The sequence below is a fragment of the Trichomonas vaginalis genome, chromosome V (genome assembly GCF_026262505.1).
Source record: "Trichomonas vaginalis G3 chromosome V, whole genome shotgun sequence".
Lineage (NCBI taxonomy): Eukaryota > Parabasalia > Trichomonadida > Trichomonadidae > Trichomonas > Trichomonas vaginalis.
In genome coordinates, this window is record NC_067207.1 from 16,840,694 (window position 1) to 16,862,772 (window position 22,079).

The 22,079-nt window shown below is 33.3% G+C and overlaps 9 protein-coding genes and 2 pseudogenes across 11 annotated transcripts, besides 6 other annotated features; 3 read left to right on the forward strand and 8 right to left on the reverse strand.

Moving 5' to 3' along the window:
• Positions 1 to 154: 154 nt before the first annotated feature.
• Positions 155 to 1,679, reverse strand: TVAGG3_0350400 (uncharacterized protein; the record flags this gene model as incomplete). The annotated part of the gene is made up of 1 exon (XM_001320123.2): positions 180 to 1,664. One exon carries the CDS (start codon positions 1,662 to 1,664, stop codon positions 180 to 182), a length of 1,485 nt encoding a protein of 494 aa, XP_001320158.1.
• Positions 1,680 to 2,287: 608 nt separating this feature from the next.
• TVAGG3_0350420 (leucine-rich repeats (6 copies)-containing protein) lies at positions 2,288 to 2,953 on the reverse strand (the record flags this gene model as incomplete). The annotated part of the gene is made up of 1 exon (XM_001320124.1): positions 2,288 to 2,953. One exon carries the CDS (start codon positions 2,951 to 2,953, stop codon positions 2,288 to 2,290), a length of 666 nt encoding a protein of 221 aa, XP_001320159.1.
• A 46-nt stretch (positions 2,954 to 2,999) lies between these two features.
• TVAGG3_0350410 (surface antigen family) lies at positions 3,000 to 4,172 on the reverse strand (the record flags this gene model as incomplete). The annotated part of the gene is made up of 1 exon (XM_001320125.1): positions 3,000 to 4,172. One exon carries the CDS (start codon positions 4,170 to 4,172, stop codon positions 3,000 to 3,002), a length of 1,173 nt encoding a protein of 390 aa, XP_001320160.1.
• A 647-nt stretch (positions 4,173 to 4,819) lies between these two features.
• TVAGG3_0350430 (spectrin binding) lies at positions 4,820 to 5,200 on the reverse strand (the record flags this gene model as incomplete). The annotated part of the gene is made up of 1 exon (XM_001320126.1): positions 4,820 to 5,200. The coding sequence occupies one exon, from the start codon at positions 5,198 to 5,200 to the stop codon at positions 4,820 to 4,822; it is 381 nt and encodes a 126-aa protein (XP_001320161.1).
• A 903-nt stretch (positions 5,201 to 6,103) lies between these two features.
• Positions 6,104 to 7,300, forward strand: TVAGG3_0350450 (zebrafish ch211-108c17.2-related family; the record flags this gene model as incomplete). The annotated part of the gene is made up of 1 exon (XM_001320127.1): positions 6,104 to 7,300. The coding sequence occupies one exon, from the start codon at positions 6,104 to 6,106 to the stop codon at positions 7,298 to 7,300; it is 1,197 nt and encodes a 398-aa protein (XP_001320162.1).
• Positions 6,104 to 7,300: a mobile genetic element.
• A 406-nt stretch (positions 7,301 to 7,706) lies between these two features.
• TVAGG3_0350460 (spectrin binding) lies at positions 7,707 to 7,868 on the reverse strand (the record flags this gene model as incomplete). Its single annotated transcript, XM_001320128.1, has 1 exon — positions 7,707 to 7,868. The coding sequence occupies one exon, from the start codon at positions 7,866 to 7,868 to the stop codon at positions 7,707 to 7,709; it is 162 nt and encodes a 53-aa protein (XP_001320163.1).
• A 74-nt stretch (positions 7,869 to 7,942) lies between these two features.
• On the reverse strand, positions 7,943 to 11,309 carry TVAGG3_0350470 (alpha-l-fucosidase family; the record flags this gene model as incomplete). Its single annotated transcript, XM_001320129.1, has 1 exon — positions 8,244 to 11,309. One exon carries the CDS (start codon positions 11,307 to 11,309, stop codon positions 8,244 to 8,246), a length of 3,066 nt encoding a protein of 1,021 aa, XP_001320164.1.
• A 276-nt stretch (positions 11,310 to 11,585) lies between these two features.
• Positions 11,586 to 11,627: a mobile genetic element.
• Positions 11,586 to 11,627: a terminal%2Cinverted (terminal inverted repeat of ISTv3 transposon ID:TVAGG3_0350480).
• Positions 11,628 to 12,277: 650 nt separating this feature from the next.
• Positions 12,278 to 12,319: a mobile genetic element.
• Positions 12,278 to 12,319: a terminal%2Cinverted (terminal inverted repeat of ISTv3 transposon ID:TVAGG3_0350490).
• A 386-nt stretch (positions 12,320 to 12,705) lies between these two features.
• TVAGG3_0350500 (phage tail repeat-like family) lies at positions 12,706 to 13,524 on the forward strand (the record flags this gene model as incomplete). The annotated part of the gene is made up of 1 exon (XM_051231065.1): positions 12,706 to 13,524. One exon carries the CDS (start codon positions 12,706 to 12,708, stop codon positions 13,522 to 13,524), a length of 819 nt encoding a protein of 272 aa, XP_051100795.1.
• A 2,178-nt stretch (positions 13,525 to 15,702) lies between these two features.
• Positions 15,703 to 22,079: part of a mobile genetic element that runs on past the window's edge.
• On the reverse strand, positions 16,656 to 17,615 carry TVAGG3_0350520 (uncharacterized protein; the record flags this gene model as incomplete). The annotated part of the gene is made up of 1 exon (XM_051231066.1): positions 16,656 to 17,615. The coding sequence occupies one exon, from the start codon at positions 17,613 to 17,615 to the stop codon at positions 16,656 to 16,658; it is 960 nt and encodes a 319-aa protein (XP_051100796.1).
• TVAGG3_0350530 lies at positions 19,177 to 20,227 on the forward strand (annotated as a pseudogene). The gene has a single exon. A coding segment is annotated over exon 1 (1,051 nt).
• Positions 21,421 to 21,985, reverse strand: TVAGG3_0350540 (annotated as a pseudogene). The gene has a single exon. A coding segment is annotated over exon 1 (565 nt).

Below are 22,079 nucleotides of genomic sequence, written 5' to 3' on the forward strand. Positions count from 1 at the left end.
ACAATTTTCAGACACTTTATGGGTCGTTTCACACTTCTGACAAAACATCCGCAAAGTATTAATTTAACTGAATAAATTATGAATATTTATTATTATTTTATGCATAATTTACTTTTAATATGGTAAAAATATACGAGGAAAAATGAATTTGCATATAAAACTTTAATATTTATTATTATTTAAACTAAAACTGTTTGAGGACCACGTGAGGAGGAGTCTGCTTGTTTGCCTTTGATGTGTTTGATAAGGAAGTATCCACCCGCTGCAAGACAGCCAATAAGTATAACTGCAACAATAACACCAACAATCAAGCCAACTGGAGTGCCACCAATCTCGATGTAGAAGTCTTTGCCGCCTTTGGACATAGTAACCATGCGAATGTCGTCATTGTAGTTGCTGTTGCCTGTGATCTTAAGATAGGTTTCACTGTCACTTGAAACTTTGTTCCTGTGGATGTATGCAGCATAAAGTGGTGTATTCTCAACACCTGTTTGATTCTCGACTGTGAAGCCATTCTCAAACAACGTGATGTTAGATTTGATCTTGTCTGATGAAGGGAAAACAAATAAACAGTTAGTGTCGCCTTCTGGAATCTGGAGCTCGTTGTCTGAGTATTGAATGACTTTGCTTGTGTTAGATGGTGTCAAATAGAAATCACGGTTGATTCCTGAGATGAAGAACTTGTTGTCACACTTATATTCTTTATCATACGGGATGATGCAATATGTGATATCTGATGTGAAATCGGACTGGAAGATGATGTATCCTGATGACTTGAAAACAACTGCATAAGGAATGTTGTAATCATACTTACTTCGCATGTTGACTGTGTTGATTCCTGAATGAACTTTGATGTTGACTTTATCGAAGTTTGGTGTATCCAAGAACATAACAACTGAATGTTCTGAAATGTATAACTTCGTTTCCTTCTTTGATCTCAAATCTACATTATGAACACCTGGTTTTTCTGGTTCACCAGTGACAACAGTTGTATATGTAGTAGACCTATCCTCTTGAGGATACTCACTGCCTAACTTTGCACTTGGAACAGAATGCTTTTCGAATCCACTGTTCATGTAATAATATGATCCAACCGTATCATTTTCTGAATAGTCTGGAGCTGTGATCGATGAAATACCAGCAACTCCTGATGAATATTCATCTGGAGTAACTACAAAGATAAGATTCTTCGATCTGTAGTTTAAAACATCTTCTTTCTTATCAATCGGATTCAACATGTCTTCATAGACTTGAATGTGGCACGATGTATTCAAGTTGCACTTGAATCTGATGTCTGCATTCTTAGTTGTGGCAACATAGAAACAATGTCTGTTCAGTGAGTTTCCTGGGTTAATATCAGCGTATATTGGCATGCTTGAAACACCAATAATAAAGTTTTCAAAGACACAACGTAAATCTGGTAAAACTGTGAAGTTTGCAAATTTGGTTCCATTTATTGCACTGATACTAGAAAACTGATTTTTCTTGGATAGTTTTCTTTTATCAATGCCATCAGCGTTGTGTAACAAAACGTAGAAAGAATCTTCGTTTAAAGAGGTAAAATCTATTGCTGTTGGTTCATTGCCGACCAATGGAGCCGAGTTGAATCCAAATTTAGCCTGATATGTTTCACAAATACTGCTAGATAAGAGAAATGAGAACATTTTCTAAAAAATCAGATACAATCAATTTTCTTACATTATTGCACACTCAATTTTTCTGAACATTTTACATCTTTCATATACCGTTTAATTAATGCCAAAATGTATACATTAATATCATCAAATCTTCATGAGCAGATTTATTTGAGATTTGATATTACCATCATCATCCATACCGTTTTTTGAATTAATTTCTTGGAAGAAATTTTTTAAAAGTGACAACTGATTAACAGATTTTGTAAAATGATCATTTACATCACGAAAAAACATTTGATTTCAATAAAAACTGTCAAAAATTCTCGAAAGATTATCAAAATATTCTATGAGATTCTCACAATTTAATTATCACTTATTTTCTGTCAGATTGTTTCATAACTACTTTCAATTTAATTATAAAACTGCATTAGTTTCACATTAATAACTCTATTTTTATATGTTATTACTCAAATATCGTTTTTTTTACACAAATATCAAATTATTCACAACTTATAATGCTTGTATCTTACCAAAAATAGTACTTGACACGAAATCGATTTAAAAAAATATGCAACATTTAATATAAATAAATAAAAAATATATTTAACAAATAACTTTTAACAACTCTATTTAATATACATATAAACGACTCATCCGAAATCATCAGAAATAGCTTTTTCAAGAATGAGTCTCTCATCTATTGTTCTCTGTCTTCGTTTATTACTTAACTGTCTGAAAATAACAATTAAAATTCCTGCAGCAATCAAACAAACTATTGGAACGCAAACGATGATTATTATCTTTTTAGTTTTCTCTTTAGAAGGATCGTAATCAGGGTTCGGTAAAGCAGGACAATTATTAACTTTTTGTGTGATTTTTAATCCGCCAAATTTGCTACTTGAATAATTTTTTGAAGTTTGAATTACATCAACTTTTTTGGCTTTCTCTAAGAAGTTTCCTTGGATTTTGCGATTACCGCAATATTTAATCTGCTGTATTCCTGCATGAGCAAACGCTGTTTCATTAATAGATTCAATGTTATCATAGATATAAATAAAAAGATTCGAATTCGATACAAAATTTGACAAAATAGAAACAGATCCGTTGCAGAAATTAATATTTATCTTATCTAGTTCAACGAGCTTGCTCAATGACGGTAGTTCTTTGATTTTATCAGATTCAAACGTAACTTGTTTGATTTGATGATGTAAACCATTGAAATCTAAAATGTCAAATTTATTTGAATGAAATTCAATGTTTGCCAATAATATATCGTTTTCAAAAGCTGTCTGACTTATTTCATAGTCACCAGACATTTTAATAACAATAGTCTTCAGTGATATGCAGTTAGCAAAACAATAGTTAGAAAGATTTGTCACTTTTTCTGGCAAAACAATTTTTGTCAGAAAATTCAGAAATTTCTTTTAGTGAATTTGACAAAGAAATCTTTTCCAATGACGCACAATCTTTAAAGCAACCTTCTCCTATTTCTGTAACTTTGTTATACATCTGAACAAATCTTAATTCTTTGCAATTATGGAACGCGTAATCTCCAATTATTTTTAGAGAAATTGGTAAAATTAATTGATCAATTTTACAATTCTCGAAACAACCTAAACCTATAAAAATCAAGTTCTCATTCAACTTCAATGTTACAAGATTGCTACAATCCAAAAAGACCATTTCTGGAAGAGATTTGACAAGTTTTGGAATTTGAATTTCAGTAAGATGTTTACACTTATTAAAAGCGAATTCTCCAATTGTTTCTATTGTATCAGGAAGTTCGATTTTAGTGATCATAAAACAATTATCAAACAAATAACTTGAAATTTGTTTTAATTTACTAGGAAATTTGATTTGAGCTAAAACAAAGCATTGAGAGAAACAATTATCGCCTATTTGAACGTTTTCGCCTAAAAATTCTATTGATTTAATTTGTTGAGAATTATAAAATGCAGATTTTCCAATTTTTTGTAATTTTTCTGGAAAAACTAAGTCACTTATACCAACTCCATTAGAAAATGATTCATTTCCGATAGAAATAAGAGTATCAGGGAATTTCGAAAAATTTAAGGCGGAACAAGCTTTAAAAGCGCAATCCCCAATTATACTTAGGCTAGGCGGTAACTCTATAATGTTTAAATTGATGCAATTTTCGAAAGTTGAAGTTTTAATTTCTTTTAATGCAGCAGGTAAAGATATTGTCTTTAAATTGTTACAGTTTGTGAAGCAATATGCTCCAATGACTGTGTTTGGATTCGCAAATGTAATTGTTTGTAGATTCTTGCAAAAGGAGAACGCATTTTCATTGATTATTTCTAATTTTGCGGGGAAATCGAGCTTTGTTAAACCTATACAGTTTTTAAATGCACTTTCTCCTATAATTTGTAATGAATTTGGAAAATTAATGTTTTTTATTTCAGCGCAATTTTCATATTGATTGGGATCTATTGTAGTTATATCGTTTGAAACATCTAATACGTCAGTTTCAGGACATTGAGAGGATATTTGTATTACAAAAAAATGGAATAACATTTTTGATAAAAATTTCTGTCCCGATGTAAAAAATGTAAGATTATTTTCTATTCAAAAAATGAAGAATTTTAAGGTTAAACTTGGATATGAAAAAAGTCACCAAAAATTGAACCTGGTGATATATTTATTCATAAAAGAACAAAAATGTATGAATGTTCAAGAAATGTATTTTTCCTTCTCATAAATCTGAGCATTAGCTATAAATATTTTGAGGGAATTCCTTGTAATGTGAAACTACAAGGAGTTATTTTCCATCAAAATGTAGAGGATAATAATTGGTCAAAAATCTTTAAATATTTATAGCAGATTTATAAACCCATAATAATTTTAATACCTTTAATTGTAATTGTAAACCATTTTTAATCAAAAATTTGAAAATAATATATGATGAGATATTTTAAAAGCAAATTTCACTTATTAATGAATTCCAAACACCAATTCTATTGTTGGATAATATCACAAATATTTATAACATCCATTATTTTGTTTTCCCATATTGATTAGATAATGAGTGTAATCTTCTTCTTCTGTTCCTTCCTCCTCTTCTTCCTCTTCATCATCATTATCATCACTATCATCACTATCATCACTATCATCATCATTATCATCATCTACAAATTCTCTACCAGCTATTGCACCTTTCTCAACTAAATAATTTGCAATTTCATTTGCACCATTTTCATTTGCAATGTCAAGGGGAGAAATTTTTCAGCGCAGTAATCTTCATCTGTATCGATAATTCCCATATTAACATCTGCACCATTTTCAACTAATAATTTGACAATTTCAAGTGACCCATGATTAATTGCAATAGAAAGAGGTGTTTTGAAATCTTTATAATCATAACCACCATGGTAATCACAAATTTTCATATTAACATCTGCACCATGATCAATTAGGTATTGGACCATTTCGATCGAACCATTCTTTATTGCAGCTTTGAGTGGTGTTTTATAATTAAAGTACTCACGAGTCTCCATATTAACATCTGCATCATGTTCGACCAAATATTTGGCAATATCGGTCATGCCATTCTCAATTGCAAGTGTGAGAGGATATTGTCCTGAAAAATCTTCTTTATAATCTGCACCATGTTCAATTAAACATTTGACTAATTCAATTGAATTCTGTTTAAAGGCAAGAATGAGAGTATTGTAAGATTTTGAATAGCAAGCTCCCCATATATACTTCTTTCGAGAGGCCCTTGTGTTAACATTTGCTCCAGACTCAATTAAATATTTTGCAATTTCAGTTTCATTCTTTTTGACAGCAAGAGTAAGAGGAGTATTCTTCTTTTCAATAAAGTTATCTTCACGTGTTTCTCCATTTGTTTCAATTAAGGATGGGCACTCATTAGGGTGATGAAAAAAATCAAGTCTAGCAAAGTCAATATATTAAAAACAGTGAAGACTATTATATAGCATTATAGTGCACAAGCTCAAATATTTAGTGATGCATTTCTCGAACGTATTTTATTTATAAGTTAACCTTGAAACATGAATTTTAGTATATCATGAGCATATTTTTTTCTAATTTTGCAATACTTATAATATCATACCAGGATTCATGTGGAAGTCTAATATTTGGTATATAATATTCTTACAATAAATGTATTAATTCAATTATATTCAAAATGATGGGCCGCAATTTTTACTGAAATTGCAAATTTAATTTAAACAATGAAATTATTGTTTAAAAAAAATAGCACAACAGCAAGATGGACAATCATATATAGAATTATAATGCTCCATATAATGCTTTGATTTGATGCGTATATAATGTTATTTTTCGCACATCTTTGTAAAAAATTGATTTTTGTAATTTTTGAAAAAATTCGATTTTATTTCGAGATTTCCTCTATAGGTGAAGTATATTGAACAATATTCCTATGGGAGAAAATAATTGTAAGTATGAGTACTTTCATTAATACTATGGGTGCCATGGTTATCGCTCAAACGAAAAATAGGGTAGAGCCATATGTCGTCAACACTGTTGAATTTGTGCTATCTGTATTATTGAGCGGCGCTACATTTTGCCAATTAGAATTTCAATTCATGCTGAATAACATCAAAGTTCCGTCAGAAGCTACATTTCATCGAGTCCAAGAAAAGGTTGGTCGTGTTATCATAGAAGTTGCCAGAGAATCTGTTAATTATTGGAAATCTCGAATGAGAAAATGTTCGGGACTTTTGTTTGACGGTTCTTGGAGTCAGAGAAGAAATGTAATGTTTTGCTATGTACAATTTGTAGAAGAGAAACTCAAAAAAATTGTAGATTGGGAAGTGATATCTAAATCTTTTAAAAATTTCAAGGGTAATTTCAACGGAAGATCAAATGAAATGGAATTTGAAGGCTTAAAAAGAATGCTGAAGCGTTGGAATAATGAAAAACGTGTAAATTTTTTTGTGCATGATGGCGATGTCAAAATTGTTTCTACAATCAAAAATACATTCAAAGGTATCAGAGAATACAGAGATCCTGGACATTTTCTTAACAATATACAGAAAAAGCTCAAACTGCCAGAATTCAGAATCTTATCTAGCGTTTCAAAGAATTTATTGCGTTGGCTTAGGCAACTTCTCAATGACACACATATGTCAATTAAAACAAAGAAGTTTTTATGGTTGAATTCCGCTAAACATTATGCCGGAAATCATAAATTTTGTCCAGATCCTGAAAAATGCAAGATGATTAAACCATGGAAATATGCAAAAAATAAAACTGCTATAAAAACACTTAAAAAATTCCTCGAAGATACCGTAAAAATCTTTGATATGGTAAAAAAGATTCATTCAACTCAAGTAGTTGAATCGATAAACCATATCAAAGCAATGCTTGCTAATAAAAATATTAATTGGCATGCTTCTTGGCCAATTAGGATGGCAGTCACAATATTGCATTTCAATGAAAGTATGTTTGAAACGATTGTAGCAATAAGATACAGGTTAAATTTACTAACAATGCCAGAAATGATGAACAGATATTTCAGAATGTATGATACAACAAAAGATTTAATCAAAGCATTCAAAAATTCAAAGCAAGTTCAAAAAAAGTTTGCGGCATTAAGAGCTATAAAGAGAGGTCTTCAAGCTACCGATGATCGTATTACTCTTAAATCACATAAATAATTATTAAATTTATTTCACCCTCAAAACATCATAATCTTGCACCTTCTTTGAATAAACACTTTCACCTTCTATTTTTAATTAATGTTTTTTAATTGTCCAAAATTTTTAGATTATATAAGATATAATTTTTTATAAAAGTATTATTTTCTAAAAGATAAGTATATATTCTTAATCACAAAACCTAGCATTTTATCATATCTATATATCAGCTTCCTAAATATAATACTCATATAGTTAGTATGATTTTAATGTTTTTGAACATGAAACGAAAATATGATTACAATCATATAACATAATGGAGTTATTGATATAACTTATATGGATGATACATTAAGAAGTCTTCCAACAATATAGATATAGTTGTAGATTCCTATGATTCCTTTTATATTGTGAGATAATAACATTTTTATGCTGTCAGGAGCCTATGAGTGCCCATCCTTAAGGTTTTTGAGTAAAAGATCATATTAATATCAGCACCATCTTCTACTAAACGTTTAACATCTTCAATTGAATTTCTTTCGATTGCAAGTGCAAGAGGATGATTAGAATCAACCATTGTTTCAGGCATTCTAAATTAATGAATAACGATAAGAAAAATGACACAAAAATTTTTGTTTTAATTTTAATTGTTAAAGTTTTAGGGTGAATTTGATTGAAATAAGATTCTTATCACTTATTATTTTAAAATAAAAAATTCAAAATTTTTAGAAAAATTTATAGTCGTAACCATTTTCTGTCAGAATATTCAAATCTAAAAAATATAATTAATTGGTCAGGCTACTTTTCCGTGCTATTCGACTATATAAAATAGAATGGACAATTTTGAAAGAGGATGTTTTATTGTCTTCTGGATGGACAATAATAATACCCCATTTTGAAATGTAAAAAAATGCTTTAACAATTTTATAAATATGAGAAATAGAATATCAAAATATCCTATTGTTTAAATATAATTTGTGTTTGATCCAGAAGACAACTCTTTGCTGATCATAGGGAACTTTTCATTTTCTCTGCTCTTAACAATTCTGTAAATGATAAATCCCAAAATTGCAACGACAATAATTCCGCAAGAAAGAGAAATAACAATGATCATAACTTTCTTATTCTTTGGTTGTGGATCTGGAGTAGATGTATAAGAGATTGGTGGAACTGGTGTTTCTGTAATTGGAGAAGGAATTGTGTTTGAAATCTTGATTGCACATGAACTATTGAATTTAACAACAACATCATTTGTGGGTTCTGAAATTGTAAGATAGAAATCAACATCATCTTTATCATTTTCCATTGTTTCTATCTGCACTTTCTTTTCATTTTGTCCTGTCAAGAAACTGACGATTTGATCAATTGGTTTGTAATCCTTTCCTTCAACAGCTGTTCCTGGAAGAGTTTGTAATCTAACAGAGCATTCTCCATCATTTCCGCCACTTCTTAATATCTTGAAATCAATTTTATTTCCTCCTTTGATTGTCAGTTTCTCATTTTCCAATGAGATCATTCCTGTTGCGTTGTTTTCCAACACAGTAAATTTCTTGATTTCACATCTCTTTGAAATCAAAACTAAAACAATAGAATGTGATGAAAGAGAAAGAGAATTTGGCAATTCCAAGTCATCAGAAGTAAATAATAACTGATCTTTTTGTAAATATTCGGAATGAGTATCTATAATTCCAACTTTTTTGTTATCAATAAAAACCAAAATTTCTCCAGTATTTGGAGATTTATTACCAATAATGAAGACTTTTGTTCCATAAAATTGTGCTTCGATGTTTGCACCGACATCACTTGAAACTACAACATCTCCTTTATCTTCCCATGATCCATCGAAATCCATATCTTTTCTATCGATGTCAATCAATCCTTCGATTGGTTTTCCATCATAAATTGTTATTTCCGATATATCATTAAAACCAATCAAAGAACCTTCACTTGGATCAACAACTTGTGCGAAGAAGGTAAGATTTGATGTTATCTCAGGATTCTCAATAGTTTTAACTAATATTAATTTGGTTTTTTCACCATCTTCGAAGTTAAGTTTTTCTAAAACATTGATATAATGTTTTCCATGAACAGCTGTTCCAGGAACTGTTTGGAATGTTACAGAACATTTTCCAGAAGATCCTCCAATTCTATCGACTTGGATCTTCACTTTTCCACCTTTAGCAATTGCGTAATTTGCATTTCTTATCTGGAACATTCCCATTCCTTTGTTATCCAAGTAATAAAATCCATGTAATGCGCAAGCAGTTGATTCTAAAACAAGTTTAATCTCATGGTCACCGTAATCTAAATCAGGACTTGTATAAAGTAATTGACGAAGTTTTCTTTCATCAGCTTTCGTATTAATTACAGTAATTTTGTTTCCATCAATATAAACACCTATTTTTCCATGTCCTGGATCAACAATTCCTACAACATAAACTTTTGATCCTATGAATTTATAACTTACTGATGCTCCAACTTGTCTCGTCCAAATACCTTCATCTTCATTGTTCCAATTTCCTGTTTTATTGAACTTTGCGGCTAAAACTTCTGTCAAACCTTCAGGAATTAAACTCTTCTTCGAGAAAGCTCCGTATCCTTTGTAAACACCGATTCTTTCTATCAAAGGAACATCTTGAGATTTAGTAATAACTAGTTTGATTTTTTGTGATGTGACAGGATGTTGCCAACAAAGATGACGAGTGTTTATTGTTGTTCCATTTTCGAATAAAACCCAATCATTTTTAGATGAATCGAAATAGTACAAAAACCACTCTTCAACTCTTTGTCCTAAATCAATGTGTTCCGAGAAAGAAACAATGTCAAAAGTACGTTTTTGTCCGAGATCAATTTCAATCCAACCTTTTGTAACATTATCGTCCATTGTCCAATATGTCGAAATATTGTCATCAACAGCGTTTTCTGGCTTGAATTGTGGATCATTTCCTCTGAAACTACTTGCTGTCACTTTTACATCTGGTTGATTAGCGAAATTAACTTCGTAAGTCTTTCTAATTGTTTCTCCGAACTCTTCAAGACGTTTGACCATGTTATCTGGAAGAACACCTTCCTTATTTGGAGGAACATTTAATAACAATGGCTGACCATGACCAACGGAATTGAAATAGATATCAGCGAGTTCTTGCATTGACTTCGGAACGCGTCCTTCTGTCCAGAACCAACCTGATGTGATTGATACATCGCATTCGCCGACACTCCAGATATCGCCATCGGGATCACCGTGGAAGTAGTATTCATATTCGCCAAGACCAATTGTATTGCCTCCTCTCATACGTGATAAATTTACTCTTGACCAGCAAAGATTGCCTGCGTAACCACGCTCATTACCAATCCATCTGACTGTGGATCCGTATGGAGAAAATACAACTGAATCTGGTTGTAATTTGTCAATAATATCAAACCATTTCAAGAACCAGTACTTCTGATCTTTTGCCGCTTCACTCTTGGCGCCATCCATCCAAACTTCAACAAATTTACCGTTGTTTCCGTATTTCTTGTTTCCAAGAATCTCTCGAAGTTGATTCATGTAAAATTCATTGTAAAGTTCTTCATTTCCATAGGCAGAATTGTTCATATCCAATGGAGATAAATAAAATCCCATGTTCATGTTGTATTTTGAACAGCTCTTAGATAATTCTTCAATGACATCACCTGATTGACCGCGCTGTTTAGAAGTAGCTTGGAATTTAGCACTACGATTAACATTGTGAACTGTGTAATTGGTTTTCCAAATGCAAAATCCATCATGATGCTTTCCAACAAAAATTAATCTCTTAAATCCAGCTTTTTGAATTGATGTGACCCATTGATCTGTATTTAAATTTGTAGGGTTAAACAAATCTTCGTTTTCGTGTCCGTTTCCCCATTCAACACCAGTATAAGTGTTCATTCCGTAATGGACAAAAGCAGCTAACTCTTCACGTTGATATTGTATTTGAGCATGAGTTCCTTGTGGTCCCCATGGAGCTGGAGGTTTTACACTATTCGTCAGTATAGAGAAGAAAATCATTTGTAAGAAAATAATTTTGAAAGAGTTATAATTTGATTGAGTTAATTCAAAAATTCAATGAACATAAAATCTGATTGTTTAATCTACAATGTTTTGTTCATATTATTAAATTATTTGTGTTATTAATTCAATTCATTCAAATTTGATGGGAACTCTTTTAAATATTTATTCAAGAAAACAGTCCTCTTTAGATTTATTTCAAGTAAAAAAATAATGTCAATTTATTGAAATGACACCATCAAAAATATCGTTTAAACCAACCATTTTGCTTTCATTTTGTTCCATATTAAGTTCTGTCAAAATGTAAGCTATTCAATTCTATCGTCGGGGAAGTATCACAAATCTATCAATTTTTTTGTAAAAGTATACAAAAACATATGGTGTTCAATTAGTTTATAATAATATAAATATTAAGATTATCCAAAATAAGAAAAACTAGGTTTTGAGAACACTTTTGAGATGATAATCAAAATATTTTGATTGAAAAATAATATATTATTTATCAGATATAGAATGGATTTTTTCAAATTTAAAAATTCTGAAAAATAAACAGTTTTGTAAAGTAAAAAAAATGAACGAAAACTCGAGACCTCGTATTCCAAATTAATGGGTAAGATATATGTATGAAAAACTTGAAAATGGTGAGTAAGGATGTCAATTTGGAAGAAAAGTGAGAAAATTTTGATTGTGAACTCATCTCTAATATTTTGGCTCCTTAATATATTTGAAACATGATCTTTGAGAAGAGTTCTCAAAAGTATTCACAAAAGCTATTTTTCCTTGAAATTTAAAAATCCTGTTTATTATATATTACCGAATTCAATTCCCTACATATTTCAAAATATTCTATGAGCATTTCAATTTTTGAAAAAAACATATTTTTTCCAAATATATTTATTATCATATTTCTAATAATATTTCCTAAAGCGTCACTTTTTACTTCCTCGACGATTATTTTCCTCTCAAAAAATTCAATAGCTTACATTTTGACAGAACTTAATATGTAACAATTTTAAAAGATTTAAAAAAAAAAAAAAAAAAAAAAAAAAGGTAGTGGGGCTTCCAGGCACTTCGTGCCTTCTAGCCCTGAGGATGTTTTGTCAAGACTTCTTCGTAAATGTTTTGTCAAGATTTCATCGTAAATGTTTTGTCAAGACTTCTTCGTAAATGTTTTGTCAAGACTTCTTCGTAAATGTTTTGTCAAGACTTCTTCGTAAATGTTTTGTCAAGACTTCTTCGTAAAATCAGACAAAAATATATTTTAGGGTAGAAGGTTAGATATAACCTCTTTTCTAACCTCTTTTCTACCCTCTTGAATTTGTCAAGATTTCTTCGTACATGTTTTGTCACTTTTCTGTCACTTTTCAGGAAAAAACATTTTTATTATATATATAAAATGAATTTTACAAAACCACCGTTACCCTTCTTTGGAAATAAGAGTAGATGTAAAGATATTCTATTGAGAGAACTTAAGAAACTACCGAATGGTCTAACATTTGTAGACTTGTTCGGTGGAAGTTTCTATATATCTCATTTGTGCCATACAATATTTCCTGACTCAAAGATTATATGCAATGACTTCGACAACTATATGAACCGTCTCAAACATATACCAGACACAAACAAAATATTGAAAGAGTTAAAAGAAAAGATACCTATAGGTAAGATGGAACGTATACCATTAGATAAGAAAAATACTGTCAGAGAGGTTTTGAAAAAGGCAGAGTATATTGACTGGGATAGTATATCTGCTAGACTATTATATAGTGGTGCTATAAGAGTTCATGACATTGAAACACTTATGTCAAAAGTTTTATATCTTAACTATACAAATGTTTTCAAAGAGAACATAGAAAAATATATTGAGGGTATAGAGTTTGTGAGATGTCATTGGACAGAGTTGTATGAAAAATATAAAGACAAGGAAAATGTTTTCTTTATAGTGGACCCGCCGTTCTATAACACATGGGATTTTCAATACCAAGTAGACTGGACTTTGAGAGACTCTTTAGAAACTTTAGACGTTTTACATAACCATCCATGCTTTTACTTTACATCCGATAAAAGTGGTTTGGAAAGTGTCATGAGATGGTTAGAGGACATACATGACTATGAGTTTAGATACGATAAGATAGAATATGAGAGAGGTCCTATAAACTGGAGAAAGTGTCATAACAAAGAAATTTTACTAGTAAGTAAATGTGGTTTGAAATAGGACTACTTGTTTTAGGTTTTTTCCATTGTGTCATTTACTTATTTGACGTGGCAGAAAAGATATAGAGAATATGAAGATGAACCAATGCCTGCAAATGTTCAGCATATGTACTCGTAAGAGATATTTTTATCTAATATTAAATGGACGCACAGAACTTAGCGAATGCACAGCAACCTGGACAACCAAACCCAGAGAATATTCCAAATGAAGTTAGAATACAAACTGCAATGGCAAACTATGGTCAAGTGCCAACAGATGTACAAATGCAAACTGCCATGTCAAATGACGCTGCGTTAGGCTTACCACCATGGTATGCAAATATGAGATGGAAAGAGTTTTATACAAACCCTGAAGTGGATATAAACAACTCTATGCAGATGACGCGAACACAGGAGTTGACCCAGAGTATGTTTTCTACCAGAGGAGAAATAGAATGTATGAGCTCCAGTTAAAGAATGCTATGGAACTCAACAGGAAACGTAAGAGACTAGGTGGACATTAGATTTTTACATATAGTAAAATGGGTTTCTTCAGTAGTATTGGAAACTTCTTTCGAAATGTTGGAAGAGGTATATGGAATGGAATAAAAACCGTAGGAAGAGGAATTTGGAACGGAGTCAAAATATTGGTAAAAGAGTAGTCAGTTCGTTGGTATTATACCTAAAGACCCTGAACCAGAAGAACAAGCTCCTGTTATACAACAGCCTGAACCTGCACCACAGTCAAGTTGGCAACCAAATCCAACACCTCAACCGTATTAAAATTATATTTTACCGTTCGATAGTATTGTATATGAAACTAAGTTCTAAGTAAAACGCGTGGTATAATGGAATTATTCTCTTTCTTCCATCTGTAGTAAACCATACTTGAAAGTCTGAAATACTTCCACTTGGTGGTTCGTATAGCTTTGTAGGTTTTTCGTAAAAGTCATTTGCCAAGCATAAAAAAGAGTTTTGTGCACCAGAAAATGAAGCATGAACTATAATAGCATCTGAGTCGAAAACATCTTTAAAATAAATATGGTTCATCTCTTGCATATCGACTGTAAATATTGCTAAAGGAAGTTCGACTTTCTGATTTAACATTCTTTGCAAATAATACCATGACATTGCAGTGAATTCTGTATATATTTGTTCGTCTTTCTTTGGATTGTCTTCGTAGATTTGAAATGACACTTGTGAATTTTGTTTGTCATATACAATTCTCACATAAAGTGTGCTCTCGGTATTTGCATATTCATCAGCATATTTTGCATAACATGAATTTATTTTATCTTCTATATTTTTTAACGCAGTCTGTAGAGAAGATGAAAGGTCAACTTGTATTAGCTCAATTTCTTCCCACATTTTTCGTTTCCCTTCAGATATATAATCTATATGAAACCTTACAATAAATGGAAAACTTTTATCTTCTACAGACACAAACTTCATTCTACGAAAGCCAATAGCTTTTGTGACAGATGGGTCTCTTAGCCATCTTAATGGGTAGTCAAAACGATAGCCTTCATGCTTTACGGTCTCTGTCTCAAACTTTTGACCGACATTCGTAAAAAGTTCATCTAATGGTTTAGTTGTAGCAACTCTTGAATTTTCTTTTTCTATTGAAAGCATATTTTATCTAGAATAAAAATGTCGAAAGAAACAGCGTCTATGAGAGAAATACAACACAACCGACAACTCATTTTGCAAGCTCTAAATAAGAACACAACAAACTTTTCAAACTATTCTAAGATATCTGAGTCATTGAAAGAAGGAAACTTAAAACTGACGATAAACCCAATGACAGATGAGTTTCTGTTTCAAGACAGTAAGAACCATACTGTCTGTGTAAATCCAACAAAAGGAACTTTAAACGAGAAGCCTATAAAAGAACTTCTTTTGAAAGCAGATGTTGACAACAAAGCTGACAAAGAGTATGTCATTGAAAAAGTTCAAGAAGAACATGACAGAGCAGATGCAACATATGCAACGAAAGAACATACTCATCCTGAACTAGCAGACAAAACATATGTTGACAATAAAATGTCAAGTGAAGTGACAAGAGCTGACAAAGAATATTCTAAAAAGACTCATACACATACCATTGCAAATATTACAAACTTACAAGAAACCTTAAACAGGAAAAGTGACGTTGGACATACACATTCTATATCTGAAATAACAGACTTAAACGTTAGCCTTGAAAAGAAAGCTGACAAAACATATGTCAACAGTGAGTTAGAGGAGAAAGTAGATAAGGGACTTATGGCTAGTGTGTTAGTGAAGAAGGCAGATAAGGAATATGTGGATGAAAAAGATGAAGAAATTAAAAAAATGGTTGAATGGTATAATGAACGGACATCGAAGATTTTAGAAGGTAAAGCCAATACAGGGTGGGTTTCAGGATGTTTAGACCTTAAAGCCGACAAAGAAACTGTAGATATGTTGGCACAAACGGTTTCAAGTCATACCAGAGGTTTAATGGAAGATGGACAACAGTTGAAAGAGCTTGAGAAAGGTGTTACAGAGTTAAGGAATACAAAAGCAGACTCGACATGGATAAAAGGATATGTAGATGCAACAAAAGAACGTATTTTCGCATGGACAGAAGGAACATACCCACAAAAATATCATAGACATAGCATCTCTGACGTAAATGAACTTGAAGAAAAGTTATATAAAAAAGCAGACAAAACAGAGCTTCAAACATTAAAAGACAGAAATACTTCAAACAATATATCCTATAGGTTCTATTTACACGTCAATGAACTCTACCAGACCAGAAGTAGTACTTGGTCTCGGAACTTGGACTCAAATAGTCGACAGGTTTTTGTATTGTGCAAACTCTTCAAAGGAAACAGGTGGAAGTAAAACGATTTCAGGTGAAAACTTACCTGCACACAGTCATTACATAAATTTAACTACAGCTGAAGCAGGTTGGCATAAGCATAGATATTGGGATTGGACAGGAATGACAAAAGGTAAAGGATATGATGTTAAAGACGACGTTAAGTTTGCTATAAATTGTTACTGGAGTGACACTCAGGGAGAAGGAAACCATACACATTTCGTTTCAGGATATACGCAAACAACGGGACAAAGTAAAGACTACATGCCACCTTACATGACAGTTTACGCATGGTATAGAATTGCTTAGTCGTCATTTTCAACTTCTTTAGCATATTCGTCAGGAGTTGTCTTATATTTGTTAGGAACTGTCTTTGAAAGTATACCACCTTGAACTTTGACAAGTTTGAAACGAGGTCTGACAATAGTAGTTTTATCTTCTGCTTGCAGTCTGTACATTTTGCCATGTTTGCCTAAAACTTCATAATATTCTCTTGTATACTTTCTTCTATTTTTACGAACACGAACGTGAGTACCTGTCGAGTTCCCATTGTTGTCATAGTCAATAGTATTTTCATATGGGTCGCGTTTAGGTATTTCTATTTTTACTTTGTCACCTTTCTTAAGTTTGAAGCCTGGCATTCTTTCTTGTTTGTCTCTTTTGACTAAACTATTAAATATATAGTCTTTCTCTAAGTCAGGGTTGTTTTTCATTTCTTCGGGGGAGTGGTTTCCCAAACCTTTTTGTTTACGGCTATTGTAAATATTTAAAACTTGTCTCATCTTTGCCATGGAGAAGTGTCTATACTTGTCGTCATATGACATTTCATTTGCTTCACCACCTTGTGGTTGGTTTAAGTCTCTTAAGATTTTTATACAACTGTCAATGACACCAAGAGCAGAATGGTTTTGGTCGACAATGAAATATTGGTTTACATTTTTTGAACGCAGATAGTTTTTAATATCGTCTGATTTGAAAGAACTTTCACAGTCAGATGTCAGTTTTGTTGGATGGTATTTGTCAACGAATATTGTCAAAGCAGTTTTCACATCTAAAATATTTTTGGACTGTAATGGTATGGCTTCACAGTATCTTGTGTTTTGACCGACAAATATTAGCCAGTATGGTGGTCCATCTTCTCTATACCTCGGAATGTTTTCCAAGATATCCATAAACCAAGCATTTGGTGTTGAACTAAAGATTTTTATCATGAGTGCTTTCTTTGTCGCTTTAGAAACATAGGGGTCCTTGTTTGGATTCGTCATTTTTTACCCTATAAGAAATGGGTTTATTTGGCGCATTAGCAGGAGTTGCATCCAGATTTTTGCCCGCAGTGGGAACAATAGCCAGAGGTGCATTTGGAATTGGAAGGAAGATTTTGAGTACATTAGGTATACTGAAAGAGAAAGCACAACCTATTATACAAACTGTACAGAAAGGTTGGGAGGTAGCACGAGATGCAGCAAATCTTATTCCAAATCCTGAAACAAGAGGAAAAGTTCAAGGATGGATGGACAATGTAGGAAGACAAGCAGGAAACTACTATAACAAAGCAAATGACTACTATAACCAAGCAGGGCACTATATGGACCAAGGTGAAAGATTCTTTAACAGAGGATATAACCATGCACAACAGTGGGTAAACAACAACCAACCGCAACCGCCTCAAACGTGGGGAATGTAAATTTTTTTACTGAGATGAAATGAACAATACAGCATTGAGACAAATGGGTTCAAGATGGATTTGTCGACTTCCAGCAGTTACACAACCACGTGTTTGTCAAGTTCTTCCTATACCTCAGGAAGTTTTAGACCGACTTAAAAAACCTAAACAACCAGTTGAAAACAAACCAAACTAAAATTTTTTACTGAGATGAAATGACCGAAGAAGTTGAAACGGTAGATTTGACACCACAAACAAAAAGTTCAGAACCATTGTCAAAACCTGTCAAAGAACTTACAGATGAAGAGAAAAATTCAATAATAGAAAGTGCCAGGTCTGGAAATACAAACCCTAACTATAAAGTCACTTTTCATAGAAATGGAACGGCTAGTATCTCAAAAAAGAAACAGACTCTCACAAATAAAATATTGAAGTCTGAAGGAGCTTTCGAGACAACAGATGGAAAAGTTTACTTCACTGACCAACAGTTCATTATAGAACATCTCATTGACTTAGAGTCGAAATATTCTAAACTTTACAACAAACACAAAAAGTTGAAAGGAAAACAAAAACAAATGGCATATGATATTTATGAAGATGTTGACGACACAACCATACCTGCAAGTGAGTAAAGTCAGAGGAACCGAAAAGTGACGAAAAACCGATAGAAGAAGGTGAGCCAAAAACTGAAGATAAACCAAAACCAAAGTTAGTTTCCAAACTAAACCAAGTCAACCTTCATTAGCTGGTATGGGTTGGCGTCAAAGACTTATGGCAGCAGGCGGTTAGTAAAGTAAAAAAAAATATTTTTTTATTTTTATAAAAATGCCCCCATATAGAATGGATAGAATCTGCTAGAATAAAAGCAGAGTTAGAAAGATATGGTTGGAAAGTTTCAAAGAAGTTTAAATATAGGAAGGGAAGACCCATAAAAGTCTATGACAAACTGCTGGTCGCTATGAAATGGACTTGGAAACAGCACGCGCAAATTATCCAAACAGACTAGAGAGGTTAGAAGAAGAACGTCTTATGGACATGCCTTTCGATGTTTCTGACCTCAAGTTGAAGGACACGACGGCTTTGCCAGATTCTACTGGAAACATGACGAACAATTGCATCCTTTGAGAAGGAAAAAAGGAAAAGGTGAAGACAAACATGCTCCCATGGAAAGAACAAGATATGCATATGAAAGTATCGTGAAGTTAGAAGTCAAATTACATCTGGTCGAACCTTTACAGTAAACTTTGACGAAGGAAAGAACAAAGAAGGCTTCATGGGAGTACTTGCTGCATCAAGACGGAAATAAGAAAGGATACAATCTCAGACTAACCGTAACAGATTTGGATGGTCACATTTACTATGCACATGGCAATGTCACAACAGCGCACAACTTCTTGACGCTTTCAAGACTACAAAGAGAGAACAAATGGTTGACTCCGACTCAGACATTTTGAATGCAATTGAAGGAATTGCAAGTGTAAAAGTTCGAATGGTACCAACCTAACCCTCAAGCAGTCAGACAACATGCTGGATACTTCCCGTTCATAAATAAGTCTGACATTGACTTGACAAGGTATGGAATTTACAATTCAATTGAAACAATTGTCAATGAACCTTGTATTCTTACATGTCTCAGGAACTCTGGTCTTGTTACAGAAGAGAAGATGAAGTATCTTGAGTCATGTGTGAAGACAAGGTACATTCTCAGAGGTCAATTGGCAAAAATTGCACCGTTGGCAAATGTCAATATCCGAGTCAACATCCGACTGAGAAAGGTTCTTCACATGACGACTATGTTGTTGACAAAGACTTACCATGGTTGAAGATTGTAATTGTCCACAACCACTTCATGTTGAACGAAAGTCTTACAAACCCATTGTTCGGAAAAGGCAAGTGCAACATTGTCAGAGCTGTAACATTCTTTTCGAGAAAGGTTTGTTGGAACCAATTCCAGATGACAAGCTGACAGAAACTTTTGTACCAAAAGACGAAACAAACTTTTCATTGTTAGCAAGACCAAAAGTTGTTCCAGACAAAGTTATAGCACAAAAGAAGTACACTGTTCCAAAAGGAGTTGGATTGTTCGGATACCAACCTGAACCAGAAGAACTTCCAATGAGGTTGCAAGAACTTCAAGATGCTATAAACAAACTTCCATTGAGACATCCAATTGACGTCAAATTGTATTGGAGAGCATCTGAGTTAGGTCAGAAGGTTTTATATGAAACAGGTTGCTTCGACGATGTTTATGAGATACAGGCGAAGTTTCTCAGAAGATAAGAGACTCACTTGAATTTCCACGAACTGGACCCATTGGTTGCGACAAGTTCGACTCAAGAAAAAGATATACTATGTCGACCTTAACGCTGCGTACATGAGGTTCGTCCAATATATCCCGACTGGAATTCCAAACGAAGATGGTGAGTTCCCAGGAAGGAACTATACAGTTGGAAAAGTCATACAACAACTGTATGATATTAGGAAAGCTTCAAACCCCAAACTTGCAATGACACTCAAATTGCTTATGAATTCGACATGGGGATATTCCATTAAAAACCTCAAGATGAAGAGTAAACACTATGAGAAGGTCGACAACTTTGTTGAAAGGTTCTCCTTTTGTTTTGAAGTACGAATTCACTCAAGGTCAAAGTGGCTTAGTAACCACATTAAAACCTATTGTCGAACATTGGTCTTACCCTCAGTTCGCAAAGGCAGTCCTTGACAACTACAAATTCTTCTCCGAAGTCAAATCCAAAGTGAAGGTTTACTATGAGAACATTGACGCACTCATGACGAACGAAGAAGGTACAACAAACTCATTGAAATGGGAATGGTCGGTGAAAAGATGGGTCAATTCAAATTGGACAAAATTTTCACCGAAGTTCATGTCCTCTCCAAGCGTAAGTACTGGGGCATACTTGAAGACGGCACAGAAATAAAACATTGCATGAATAAAAAATTTTTATTCGAATTTGAATCGGACAGGTCGAGTTACACCATTCTTGGTCTCAAACTCATATATAACCTGTTTGTTTGTATTTTCGTCGACTATGGCACGAGACACGAACATTGACCAAACGGACAAAAAGTGTCATTTCAGATGGTCCGCAGCCAATCGCATTCGAGCACTTCGAAGAAGCCTTACGTTCCAAGGGAGAGGGTGTCTGGTGCAAGGAGAGGTCATGAGACTCTACGAGCAGTACATCCTCAATGCCTGGGAGGACAAATCGTCCTTGGATTGGCAATTCTACCAACTCCTCTGGGACGACCTCCTACGCAACTGGGATGACGAAAGAGTCCAATTCAAGGTCGGGAACTAATTTGTCCAAATTACCTTAATTTAACTACTTACCAAATAAACACCTAAATTTACTGGGGTTTCCCCCTAAAATAAAATTTTTTTACTCTTAGAACCACTCGAGGTTCTCCTTACGGTTGTTGAGCTTGTCACCGTCAATGTGTCTGACCTCGTCTTCTTGTCTGGATTTGGAACCCATTGAATTGCGACAAGCTTGCCCATGGAAATTGAACCGTAATTCCGAAGGGTAAGGTTCAAGTGTCCCAAGTTGTTGAGGACTGGGGTAAGAACCTTGCCTGTCTCCTTGTTGCGGATTTGGTATGGGTAGGGTTGGGAAATTTCGTAAGTGTCATCGGCAACAAGGGTTGCCCAAACTTCCTCTTCTTCGTGTTTCTCTTCTTCCTCTTCTTCCTCTTCCTCTTCTTCGTGTTTCTCTTCTTCCTCGACAATTCCTTCTTCAATTCTGTGTTCACGAAGTACGGTGTTGAGGTTCTGTCCTTTCCGAGTACCTTCCAGATGGCGTCTATCTCTTCGAAGAAACGGTAGATGAGTCTGGCAAGGTCTCGGTTCTCTCTCGCGTAAATGCGCAAGGTTTCCGTCAAATCATTCAGGCATTTCTCATTGGAAGCTTGGTTCATGAGGACATCGGCTTTGAGCTTGGTCATCTCTTCCATAAGACTACTTTGGAGAGTCTTAACGGTGTTTGTCAGATGAGCTTTCAAATTCAAAATTTGAATTTGAACTGGGCGCTTGTCTGGCAACTTGAAA